Source organism: Tachysurus vachellii, chromosome 10, assembly GCF_030014155.1.
Source record: "Tachysurus vachellii isolate PV-2020 chromosome 10, HZAU_Pvac_v1, whole genome shotgun sequence".
Lineage (NCBI taxonomy): Eukaryota > Metazoa > Chordata > Actinopteri > Siluriformes > Bagridae > Tachysurus > Tachysurus vachellii.
The window spans coordinates 14,767,575-14,780,735 of NC_083469.1; the positions used below are offsets into that span (position 1 = coordinate 14,767,575).

Genomic DNA, 13,161 nt, shown 5'->3' on the forward strand with positions numbered 1-13,161 from the left:
CTTTAAAACAACCACCCAGACAGCAAACATGAATAAATCCTAGCTGGAGTGGAAGGCCACTGGGAAACTTGCAACAATACACTGTCTCCATCCCCAGTGTAACTGAAGAGGTATGAGATCAGGTGATCAAAATCATTTACAATAGCAAACTCAGGCCATATCTCATATGATTACCTGGAAATAATTCTTGTTAATAAATATAATAATGACATTAAGGCAACAGTATATTGTTGGCTCAGGTTTCTGTATGTATGGAGTTTCACATGTAAGAGTTTCTACAGGGTTCTCCAGTTCTACAGGGTTCTGTAAGCATGCAATAGGTAGATTTGAATTGTCCTAGATGTGACTGGGTATATTCTTGCCTGAGACGCAATGTTCCCAAAATACACCGTCCCTCTGACCTGCACTTACTAAAAATGAATGAATGAGTGAATGAATGAATGAATGAATGAATGAATGAATGAAAGTGTTGTTTCAGGTGAATATATATATTTTTTGTACCATTTCCTTTAGCTGGTTTACTACAGTTTAGATACATATTGTTATTCATGAATATTTCTTTCATATATTTACAACCTTAAAGCTTCTATGTGGCCTCCATTCCATAGATGAAGGAACATGTTCAATTGTTTGAAGTATTTTGTATTCATGGCTGAACAAATGATTGTTTTGTATTAAACATTTAATTATGGAGCCATAACACAATTGTGATGAACATATAAATGCATAAACATGCATACACAGCATGCCACTTCCTTTAATCTTACCAGCTGCTTCTGACCCTTGATCATGGCCTGTTCATTTGAGGCATGTGCTGAGATGTTGTGAGCTCCCCTGCCATCACTCACATAGACAGCTCCTCTTTCTAACAGAATCAGACACACGGCCCATCCTAATCCCCTCCGAGACAGAGACGGATGGGTTCCTGCTGACCTGCACCCTCTCTCTCTCTCTTTCTCTGCAGTTCAGTCACAATGGGCATCTGTCACAGAGCATAATGGCAACAGCCAATGGTGCAGAGATCAGGTCAAGTTTGGAAATTTCCACATGGGGCCACAGTCAAGCTCATCAAATCCATCATACTGCACACGCAGTCTGTCAGTGAACAGATTTTAGATAGACACCTTAATAGATTGGCATGGGTATGGAACAGCTTATCATCCAATGTACTGTACTGTATGTGGAGTATGATGGAAACCTTCTGTTCAGTATTTGGTGATGTTATTTAGAGTAAATTTCAAAATCCAAAATACCGATAAGCAGAGCCTAATAAAATGGCACCTCTATTGTTCTATTGTATCCAGATCATAATATCATTCTACACAACAGCAAAACAGCAACAGGAAGTTCCGACATGTATTTGATGGGATGTGCATATTTGATGGGATGTGCACAACACCTGTCTGCCCCTTACATCTTACAGAACATCTGTCAGCTCTGCTGGCCCACTGATGACTGTGCTGGAGGAATGCAGCTGTGGATTAGACCCTCCTGCCAAGCTGAGATACCAGAGCACTACACCACTGACATTTCCACATGACATTTGAGATCCCCTCTCACTTTCTCTCTCACTCTTACTGAGTGAACTGAAGGAGAACACTTCTCTTGTATGCAGTCATTTCATTTGAAGGATAGATCAAACCAGAAAATAATGAATACAATCGATTTGCACACCATAACTTGTTATGAGATACAAGGGAACCATGCTGGGATCAACAAATAGATTAGGGTGTACATTTTCATATTTTGTGAGTTAAATTTTAATTGAAATTTAGTATTGTTGGAGTTCAGTAGATCCTGAAGGGTTATTAACTGTTTACAACATTACTGTAGACTTTGCAACTTGCTTTGACACCATCCACAAAAGACTTTGCATATGCAGATGACCAGGTACAATTTGACACAATTTCAAAAATGAAAGAAAGACAAAAATGAAACAAGATAAGCCAAATGATTGAGAGACATGATTTGATTACCTAATCACATTCTTTGTTCATTGCATCTGCCTTTTGAAATGCTGTTGTTCTGCCTCATTATGGCTGATCATGTGAAGAGAGTTAGAAATCAACTCAGAGAATCTTAAGCATTAGAAAGAGAATGAGAGTGATTATTGTAACAACAATGAATATGAATTTATTTTAACACAACTAACTATGCCAGAGCTCATCAGCAAACCCTGATCATCAAGAATCAAGTCTGACTCTCAAGGGCTGGTATTAAAGATGGACACAATCACATGGAATGTGTATTTGAAATTGTCTAATTTATAAAAAGTTGAACTTAGCAATGTCATTGTTTATCATTGGTTTTAGATCATTAATACACATTCCCAATTATCTGAGTGGGGTCCACACACCACATACACTGAATCCACACACCACATACACTCAGGTACACAATCTTCCACTTTGTGATATGTCAGATGAATCCATGAGGGAGATGTAAAGGCATTGCCTGAAGCGCATGTTCTGATCTCATTTGCTGCCTCTTATTATGCAAACCACTCCCTGACGCCATCCTTCTAATTAGGCCTAAATTAATTTGAGTACAATCTTTCATGTCTCAGGCCTGGGCTGTGTCTCTTTCCTCCATTTACAGAATTATATTAATGTTTGTGTGGGAACACTACTCCTGCAGATGAAAAGACTGATACAATTAATTAAGTCCTGCCTCTGTTTTCCCCCTCCTCTCGTAGGAGAAATGATAAGTGTGATGAGCAGGCTCTGATTAACCCCATTATACTGGCTAATAAGGAAGATCATATAAAAATCAAGGAAGCTGCACAATTATAAGGGAATGCAAATTATGCAAGCTAACGAGCTACATGTCAATTTAGGAAATGCTTTGTTGGGAAAATGTGATGTTCAGCATTCTCAACACAGAGCCATTTATTCATTTGTATGTACATGTGTGTGCATGCGAGTTTGATATTGTCTTTGCATTTCTGTCATGCTGTGCGCTGCAATAGTCTGAGGCACGCTTCAGAACCATGGACAGCAGCTACAAACTCAGGATATAACGCCTGGCCATAAGAGAGGCGGAATAATTCAGATATTTTGATGCATGTATACATCCTTGCATTTAGTATTAATTAGTATTATTTAGAGTGGCAATAATTAAAAAAATAATAATTAATTTAAAATTTAATTTAATTAATTTAATTTTTTTAATTAAAAAAAATAAAACTTTTAATATCCCACTGAGAAAAGCTGAATTATCGTTAATGTTAACTTAAAGAATACTAGCTAAAACTTTAATTTATTATAATTCTATCTTTCATGAAACACACTAACCAACAGGCTGTTTATTGTTATAATATACGGACGCACATTTTACAAATAGTTATTCAGTGAACAAATAATTCCCAGCTCGTTTAGATGAGATGTTAGGACAGGAATGTCGAAACACATATCGAAATATCTAAAATTGTACCCTAATGCTAGCATTATGTTTAGCTATATTTTTTATTTTATATACTTTCCAAACTATAGTATAGTATAGTATAGTATAGTATAGTCTTTACATGACATGGTGATTGAGCTAAAAATAAAAAACTTGATAATGTACTTATGTCCCGGTTACAGTTTAGTTTAAAAAAAATTCAAATCACGGACTATACAACATTTGTCTGGTCTTGAACATCTCATTTCCAGAAACATGTTTTCAAACAAATATTTCATATTAGAAATGATGCTAGCGAATAAAGCTTTGTAAAACTCCGGGCGCAGAGTTTGTGTGCGCTGAGTCCCTGGGGGAAGCCTATGGCAGCTGTATGCAAATGAGAGGCCAGACAAGCATGCGCCACAGAGCACACACACACACACACACACACACACACACACACACAGGAGCCTATACAGTCTCTATATAAATGCCATCGAGGCAAAGAAGCTGCAGGACAAATTACGACTGAAACAATTGAAAGAATCACCATTAAAAGTTTTGACTCCGTATATACATTTGTTCTGGAATATAATGCTGTACAGTGTAGAAAAAATGAATAGTGCAAATGAACTGAACAGTTCCTAAATGGTTTGTCGTACATACGCAGTACGCTGCTTTTTAAATATTTGTAAGGCAGATGCTCTTGCGTTTACACAATTACATATCGGAGACCATCCTTCTATGCACACGATGTAAAATCATACACTTCTAATAAGTGATGAAAACAGAACAATGAGGCATTGCAGTGTTTCAGCCTGGGGCAGTAGGAGTGTGATGAAGGTGGAGGCCTGTAACTCAGAGATGATTACAGCACGCTCATGCAGCACAGCTTTATGCTAATAAGCCCAACAATACACCATGATGCCTGCACATTCACCCAGATCGGCTTTCCCCGACCACCCCGACCTGCACCACTACAATGCAATACAGTTTTACTAAACACACTAAACACGATCTTTATAACATGAGGTCAAGAAAGACCTAGGCTACTGCCTGACCAAAAGTAGACTGGGATAAATATTAATATCAACTGTCTTAATAAATCGGTTAAATAGTTTTGTTGCACTGGCATGGAACTTTTTAATAATATGACCCGTTTAAGAAAGTTAAAGCCCCGACTATAAGTTTCATTTCCCCCTAGTGATCAAATCCTACAATGTGATTTAAAGTTAATGCTCGTTCACTTTATGCGTTCACAGTTGAAATAAAAGTCGGGAACAAAACAAAACAAAATGTGAAAGGCACATAGTGCTAAATAGTGATCGTTGCAATCATTTCGAAACATACCAGATTAAAAATTCAAACTTTGTTTAAGAAAATAGTTGGAGATGTAGCTAATCCGGGAGGTTTCTGAGATTTAATGGTGTCTAACTAGTCGAGTGACCTTGAGGGCAGCACCCATCTCCCTGATTTCCCCCAGCACGCGTCTATATTTGGGCCAGATTGCTTGTGTGTTCTGTTTCACAGTGGAGAGGTCAATTTGCTTTTCAAACGCAAAAGGCTCTGACGGCTGGGCAGACGCGGCCATTGTGTTAAAAGATGAGAGCCCTTCTTATTACTTATGTATGCGCTAGCCGGCTGATTTATAAGTTCAGTTAAACTACCGAGAAAGACACGTGCCCTATTAAATATGTGTCTGCTTCAAACCTCTCGATTCAATTCTAAAGGCGGCGTTGCTTAAAGGCTGTAGTAATAAAGGGAAATGGGATTTACATTTAAAAAGTTGTTAATATAAACAAGGTAAACTACTGCAACTAATAACAATAATAGCCATTTCAAACACCGCACACTTCATACCGGTCCTAGTGTGAGAGCCAAAGGGAAAATAAGCTGAAATTAAACACAAATAAATAAATAAAAATAACAGAAATAAAAGAAATGGAAAAAACGTACAAAAAATGTATATTACAGCATTTGAATAAGAAAATAGTTCTTTACAATTTTTTTTACTTAAATTACGTCTCTTTTTATTAGCATAAAGTGTTCTATCTGAATTCCGTTTAAAATTGGGATTATTGTGGTGCTGATAAGCGTTTCCTTTCGGCAGATCGGCGGCCCCTGAAGACACGCACACAGCCACGGCACGTGTTCGTCTCTATAGAAAGCCATCAGACCGTAAACGGAGAAAAAGTCCCGGCGTGTGTTCTCTTAAGGGAGGGGCTTCGAGGGCAAATTAATATAATAAAGCGCAGGTACATCTGCTCAGCAAATCGGCAGCGTTTTTTCCTGTGCAGCCCCCAGCCCAAGTGCTTCATTCCCTCCCACAGGCAATTCCACAGAGATCCACCGGGCGACTGATTGGATGAGAAACGGACGATAAGGGGCGAGAACAATAGCATCATCCCTCCTTAAAAAGAGTGCAGCTATGTATTAAGAGGAAAGAAGAAAAAACGTTACGGGGACGGGAGGTAGGCACACCCTGTCCAAAAGGTACTGCACCCGGCGTGTCTGTAGCCAAGTGCACAGCCGTGGATCACATTCAACACACATCGCATCCTTTCCAAGTGCCTTTCTTCATCCTCCCGCCGACATGCCCAAAGGTTTCCTTGTGAAAAGAAACAAGAAAGCAGCGCACGTCTCTTACCGGATTCGATGCGATGATGATGATGGACAGGAAGCGGCTCTGGAATGTCAGATTCAACGCGATGCGTCCCCGCCTCTGTCCGGTACCTGCAGCCCGGAGATCGCATCAGCATCACCATCCGATGCAGCAGACACGCCGGTCCACAGCCATGGGGCCAAACCGGTGCAGTTTGGTAATCCGGAGGTGGTTTATCAAGCCCTCTACAGCCCCACCCGCCCCATCAGCAAGGACCACGAGAGGAAATATTTCGAGAGAAGTTTCAACCTGGGCTCACCCATCTCCGCCGAATCATTTCCGACTCCTACCTCTCTTACTAGTCTGGACCACCTCCTTTTTGCTCCGGTAGACTTGAAAATCGGCTCCAGCAACAGTACCGCGCTGACGTCGGCTGTAAGGAGCGCTGGGAAAAGGCCCTCCACCGACAACGAGCGCAAAAGTAAAAGCGGAGCCAAGAAACCCAAAGCCATACGGAAGCTGACTTTCGAGGACGAGGTGACCACTTCACCGGTACTCGGCCTTAAAATCAAAGAGGGCCCTGTCGACCTGAAACCGCGAGCTTTATCGACCGGTGGCAACAAACCCCTGGGAGAGTTCATCTGCCAGCTCTGCAAGGAAGAATACGCGGACCCGTTCTCTTTAGCACAGCACAAGTGCTCGCGGATAGTGAGGGTAGAGTACAGGTGTCCCGAATGCGACAAAGTGTTCAGCTGTCCTGCTAACTTGGCCTCACATCGCCGATGGCACAAACCTCGCGCTCAGCCTGCACCCGGTGTGCCAACATCACAAGCAGCCAAGAACGACACGTCCAAAATGCCCGCTGTCTCCAGAGGCTTCGGAGAGGAAATCAAAGACGGAAGAGGGTATTCTAGCGAGAGGGACTCTCCGAGCCCGGCTTTGTCCGAGTCCGGCTCAGAGGACGGCCTGTATGACTGCCAGCGATGCGGGAAAAGGTTTAAACGCCAAGCGTACCTCCGAAAGCACGTGCTGGCCCACCACACGCTGCAAAACCAAATGATGGGCGACACTTTTCAAAGCGCTGAGAGGGGAGAGAGCCCGGAGATAACGCAGCACAACGGAGAAGGCAGCCCGAGTCCGAATATGAGCCCGCTGAGTTTAAGTCCCGCTGACTGCCTGTCGTGTGCGGTTTGTGGTGAGATCGTGGCCGACAGGGCGAGCCTGGAGCGGCACGTGCGTGTTCTGCACGCTTCGCAGGTGTTTCCATGTAAGCACTGTCCGGCTACTTTCTACAGCTCCCCGGGTCTGACCAGGCATGTCAACAAGTGTCACCCCACAGAAAAGCGCCAAGTTATTCTGCTTCAGATGCCCGTGAGGCCCGCGTGCTGAAGTACAGTACAAACGTGAACTCGCACTCACGGGCTCCATCTCAAACTGTACATTTCTATAACCTAAAGTGCACCAAAACACGGAGGCGTATTATTTTACTTGCATTTTGCGTTCTTGCAGTTTTAGATGTTGTAAAGATTGGGAATATCTCCTAATCAGCTAACAAAATTGGCATCGACCTAAAGTTGAAATGACTATTTTGAGATTTCTCACGCCAAGTAGCCTAAAGAAGAGTATTAGTTTGGTTGTGAAATGGTATTTTTCTAGGGCCGATGCACACGTGGTAATGTAATAGCTTCTAGACCTAAGATAACGTTCAAACGTTGGTGTACCTCTGTGAAAGCCTCGAATTCACATACTGTGCATTTCTCTCGTCTGTAGCTTTAATCTAGTATGTGAATTGCAGGATGTGGGAATTTTTCTCTCCAAAAGATTCCCTTTAGAATAGCCAGAAATGCCTTTAGAGAAACACATCAAAACACTTGCTGTATAACTGCCTTAAGAACTCAGTGTACTGATTGTTTTCATTTTTTTTGATTGTCGGCACATATTTACAATTTAATGTCAATGTAAGACGATTGTGAAATGTTTAATTGTTATTATTTATTTATTTATTTATAACTGTTTCATGTAAGTTATTGTGTTCTTGACTGATTGAAGTTCTTTGTCTTATTTTATAGCCAAATTGTTTGGTCGGGTTTGAGTTGTGTAGGCCTGTGTCTTCAGTGCTCTTACAATCTGATCAGCTCTTGTAAACGTGAAGCTCTTAGAGATGCAATCCTTTTTCTATAAACAGCTTATTTTCGTAAATGTTTGCTACTAGCGCTGTCCATGTTGTGTTGTTACTAAAATAAAAAAAATATTTTTAAAAACGAATCTTTATTAATGAATGTTTCATTAAATATTGAATCTCTATGACTCACAAAAACAGTAGATGGATGTTGTATAAAACTGATTTTACATTTTTTATTACTACCCTTTCAGAAACTTCTCATTGTCATTTAAATCAGTTTCTCAAAAAACACCGATGTCCATCTATTCGTTCAGTTTCTATTATGTGTTCGTATCAACATGGAATCAACAAAACATAAGACTTCAAAATTGGCTATTTTTTTTGGCCATGATTTGGGAAAACATAGCTGACTTAGTTGGTTTTATCTAAATTTCTACTGATTATCTGTAAACATAAAATAATTAACAGGAATTAACGCTGGACTTCCAGTGGCTCTTTTGTAGTGTTAGTTGCTTTTCACTTATTTTTTTCAGCAGCCTTAGGAGTGTGTCCACCTGTAGTGTGTGTATGTGGTTGTATGCGTGTTGAAGTGAGGGTGGGGTGTGGGGGGTATCGCCTGCTGGAGAGTGGTGAGGAGACAGATGGAGGGGGGTCAGGTTACCCCCTGCTGTGCTCTGAGCTGCAGTTAAAGAACAGGACAACCTCTAACCCCCAAAACAACCCTCAGCCCCTCCTGCAGCAGGCCAACCAGCCAGCGCATCACACGCTGCTGAGGGCCTTTTCTCTCATACACCTTAAAGATACATGCAAAAATTACCCGGTCAGTCCTCTCAGATCAATAAATCAATAGTTGCTGATTAATTTTTTTTTTTTAATGGATTAAATGTGAAAAAGGCATGTTTTTCCTAGCCATTTCAACTCACAGGGTTTACTAAAAAAGTTTAATATATGGGGCCTAAACTAAAGCTCTGATTCCCATCTGCACATTAACATTCACAAACCAAAATAAAATAAGTTATGAAAGCAGCATAGCATCCATTATATAGCCAATAATAACGCATTAGACATTTTGATATTACTAATGTTTGATATTTAATTAAACAATGATTGAATTATATTAGTAGGGTAAGTACTTATTTATACAGAAAATGTAAAGTATAAGTTAATAAGCAAACATTAAGAAAAGGCATTGAATAAATACACTCATTTTTAAAACTCATTCTGATTTAATGAAATGTTCTGATTTCACTTTCCTCGTAAAGATAGAATGATTATTTTTCCATTAAAAACAGTCTGATATGTTACCAAGTCTTGATGAAATCTTCAAGATTTTTTTTTAATGTCTTTTACAAAGATTATATTACAGGCATTAATAAATTTCTATCCTTCAGGATTTGGAGCCCTCACAAAGGACACAATGTACAAGAACAACAACTAAATGTAGCATAAACACAGGTGACACTTCACTTAAATTAGGCCAGTTTTAGTAGGACAGATCCCTGGCACAAACCACATCAGCACCTTAAAACCAAACACCAGTGAAGCCTACACAGTAACCATACCAAACCTAGAGGAAAGAGGAGTGTGCGCGCTATAAAGCTCATCACACGATGCAGCGCTCATAGTTCAGAGAAGTTTTGAATGGCCAAGTGTGTGTGAGACTTGGAATAGGGTTGTGGTCTGTATACATTCCTCAGTTTTCTTCATCAAGATTAAAGATCTCCTATGTTCCTTATCAGTGCTTGTAGGAGGGAAAAAATCTCCGAACAACAGGGTAAAGCAAACAATAGAAAGGTGTATAGATAAGGCAAAATAGTGCAGCATGTGTCCTGCTGCAGCTTGGGCGGGGTTTACAGACTAACACCTGGCCTCCATGGCAACTTGGCTAGGACACTAGGGGGAACAGAGGGTAGGAGGATATTTGGTGGTGTGGAAATAAAGAAAGAAAAGTGTGTGTGTGTGAGAGTAAATGCTGCCATGTGTCCTATTTCCCCGCTGGTATGGTAAAGGGAACTCAGAGTGGCACAGGGGAATGAAGCAGAGCAGGTGGAGGAGGACTGCCATTCAGGATCCCATCAGAAGAAAGCAGCTCTTACAAAGCAGTGAAATGTATGGGATGAGCCCAGAAACCCCTTTGCTCTGCAGCTATAGAGAAGAGTCACGCTTAACAACCTCTCCCAGAACAGGAAAGACAAAAGGTTTCAGAACAGTGAGGTGAGAAAATGCGACTGACTGCAGCTTGTAGTGAGTGAATATATGAAAGAATTTACACAGGCACAGTGTTAGCTTGAAAAAGTCTCCAAACTCCCCACCTACACACACACAGACACACACACAAAGACACACACACAGACACACACACCAGTGCATGGAGTTAAGATTCACCTGAGGCTCCGGTGGCAATTTAGCATGCTGTCAGATATAGATCATAATTCTGATGGTGGAGATTATGCTGTATATACAATATGAACCAACCAACCAAAAAAAAAAAATAGCAAGTAAAAATTCTAAAAAATATGTAAGAGAAAGAAAGAAAGAAAGAAAGAATGAAAGAAAAGCAACAAACACCACCTGTGAAAAATGAACACCCCTGTATGAAATATTGGAATGTTAAAGTAGCATTACAGGACCAAACCAGGATTTAATTTATAAATCATGAACAGAGTCATTAGAACAAATACACATGTACAGACACAATAATAGTTGCAGATCACCATGATTACATAAATCAGACATAAAATTGTTATACCAATAATTTAAAAAGTACATGATAGCAAAAACAAGCAAACAAAAATAAAACAAGCAAACAAAAAAAAATAATTCCAAGTCATCCCATAATAAAAAGACCACACAAGCTGTCTGATCAGATAAAATAGGCCATTTTCACAAAAGTATAAAGAATTTTGTTGAGATATGAAAATTTGTTGAGATATGAAAATTTGATGTAGCTCATATCAAGGGTCTCTTTAGCATGACAGACTGCATTTAAACACCTATGACAATGTCCCTTTTTTCCTTCTAAAGAAAAGGAGCGAATGGTCAGTGAAGAACCAAAAAAGATAAAGTGCACTGCACACATTCACTATCCTCCTCTTAATGGCTTTATAATTTCTTAACTTTTCAGTGTTTAAGACAGGAACTGCAGGGGAAATAAGATTCACATACGGTATTGTCTATAATCATAACACAGAAGTTTCACGAAAATCAGTCTGAAGAACGACAATGTTACAAACTTTTGTTTGTAAGTTTATGTTATGTGCATTATGGTCAACATTCAATCAGTCTGTTTAACATTTACTCCAGCAAAAATGGGACCCCATACCCAGATGCCACTCTGTGGGAGAGCTCAAACATTGAGAAGCATTGCACTAATGTGACACTGTCGCATCTCACAGTGCTACCGAAACTAAACAAAAAAGAAATTTCCAGTTAAAAGTGACAATAACAACACTACCCACAGCCATACACATGCGCACACAAAGAGCACAGTTTTAAGTTCTCTGCAGTCTGAAGAGAGTTGACGAAGTGCTTATTTGTAAAAAGCAAAGCTCAGTTGGAGGACTTGCTGATGGCGCTGGCCGAGCGCCGGAGTTTTCCTGAAACCCGGCTCTTGGTGGCACGTGGCATTGTGGGTGAAGCTTGCTCAGTGGACTCGCTGGTTGTCACAGTAACGCTTAGCTCAGCGCTCGTGCTGCCAGTGAGGGAGCCTGAGGAAGTGACAAGACAAACATCAGCCAAGGCGTTGTGACTGAGAATAAGATGAACATGCTGCTCATGGAGTAAAGCCAAATTTATGTAAAAAAACAAACAAAACAAAAAAAACATGCGAATACAGCTCTGAAAATGTCTCTCAAGGTTGGAGTGAATTAAATTAATTAAATAGTTAATTAATCTCAATCATATAATTTGACCTTCATTGAGTTCTGATAAAAAAAATGTGTATGTTTAAAAAAAAAAAAAAAAAAAAAAAGCACAAATGTGTATGTTAATTACACTAAAGTTTTTAAATATTTTTAGTCAGTGAGAACAGAAGGAGCAGAGCCATGCTACAGGTTGATGTTCTAAGCCATTACAGATTTATTATCATACATAAAAAAATGTGAATTCCACTAAATTTAAATCTGAAGACACAATTATTCAAATTAAACATTATAATAGTATTTCTTTCAGCCTGTACTTCTAGAAATTGTGAAATTAAAATAAGCTTTCCACATTGTAAAGCTGGCATCTGCTCGGCTATTTTATTTCTGCCGTTCTTTTCTGCCATTTTCTTTCTTTTTTTTTCATGGGCATCTCAAATTACTGAGAGCAGATGGTGTAGGGAACATGTACTCAGTGGAGAGGGCCACAGCCTCTGCAGCCTCCCTGCCCTCCACTCCAGGGCTTCTCAGAGTGAGGGGGAGGAGAGTGCAAACAACGCTCCCATAGCGGCTCAAAGGATGATGAGAGGAGGGAACGAGGGTGGGGTGTCCCTTCTAGGCGTCATCCACACAGAGTGCTTTGTTAAGCTGCCCAGCTCACAGGATGCCAGCAGTGAGGATGTAGACTAATCCATGTGTCTCTCACATGGCATAATGCTTGCTTGCTAACTCAGCCTCTCTGAAAAGTTAGGCATTGTGCATGCGAGTCAGTGTATCCTTTATGATTATTTGTTTTTAAATGGTAGCTGAATTGTGCATGAACAAGAAGGAGTGAGAGAATTTTGCTTTTAAGAAAACAGGCAATGAATTCACTCATCACGTTTGCCTATTAAATATGGACTTTTCACATTACTAATCATTTGAGGTCAAAGAACCCAGAGGGAAAACAGATGTGAGAAATGTATTTAAATAAAACAATATGGTGGAAGAAGAAAGAGAGAGAGAGAGAGAGAGAGAGAGAGAGAGAGAGAGAGAGAGAGAGAGAGATAGGGAGGGAGGAAAAAGCTAGAGTAAAATAGGCTTCATCCCTATTGGCTCCCAGCAGCAATCCAAACAAAGCGTAAGTGGCAAAGACATTTTCCAGTAGGGCAGGTGTTAGTGTCAGATGTGGCCCCAGGCAAATAGGCACACGACAA

The 13,161-nt window shown here is 40.2% G+C and overlaps 2 protein-coding genes across 4 annotated transcripts in view; one reads left to right on the plus strand and one right to left on the minus strand.

Annotated features, from left to right (window-relative positions):
• The first annotated feature begins 5,709 nt into the window (after window positions 1-5,709).
• On the plus strand, window positions 5,710-8,248 carry insm1b (insulinoma-associated 1b). The gene has a single exon (XM_060880372.1). The coding sequence runs from the start codon at window positions 5,975-5,977 to the stop codon at window positions 7,370-7,372; it is 1,398 nt and encodes a 465-aa protein (XP_060736355.1). The 5' UTR covers window positions 5,710-5,974; the 3' UTR covers window positions 7,373-8,248.
• Window positions 8,249-9,311: 1,063 nt separating this feature from the next.
• ralgapa2 (Ral GTPase activating protein catalytic subunit alpha 2) overlaps window positions 9,312-13,161 on the minus strand; it is a 91,344-nt gene continuing 87,494 nt past the window's right edge. For 2 of the 3 annotated variants that reach the window (XM_060879779.1, XM_060879782.1), the window contains one exon: window positions 9,312-11,812. In XM_060879779.1, the coding sequence (XP_060735762.1) occupies window positions 11,655-11,812 (158 nt within the window). In that variant the 3' untranslated portion in view covers window positions 9,312-11,654. The remainder of the gene's footprint in view (window positions 11,813-13,161) is intronic. The other variant, XM_060879781.1, reaches the window with a different exon arrangement.

What these genes read in the sequence shown, in the direction of transcription:
- insm1b (XM_060880372.1), top strand. Translation starts at nt 5,975, where the DNA reads ATGCCCAAAGGTTTCCTTGTGAAAAGAAACAAGAAAGCAGCGCACGTC.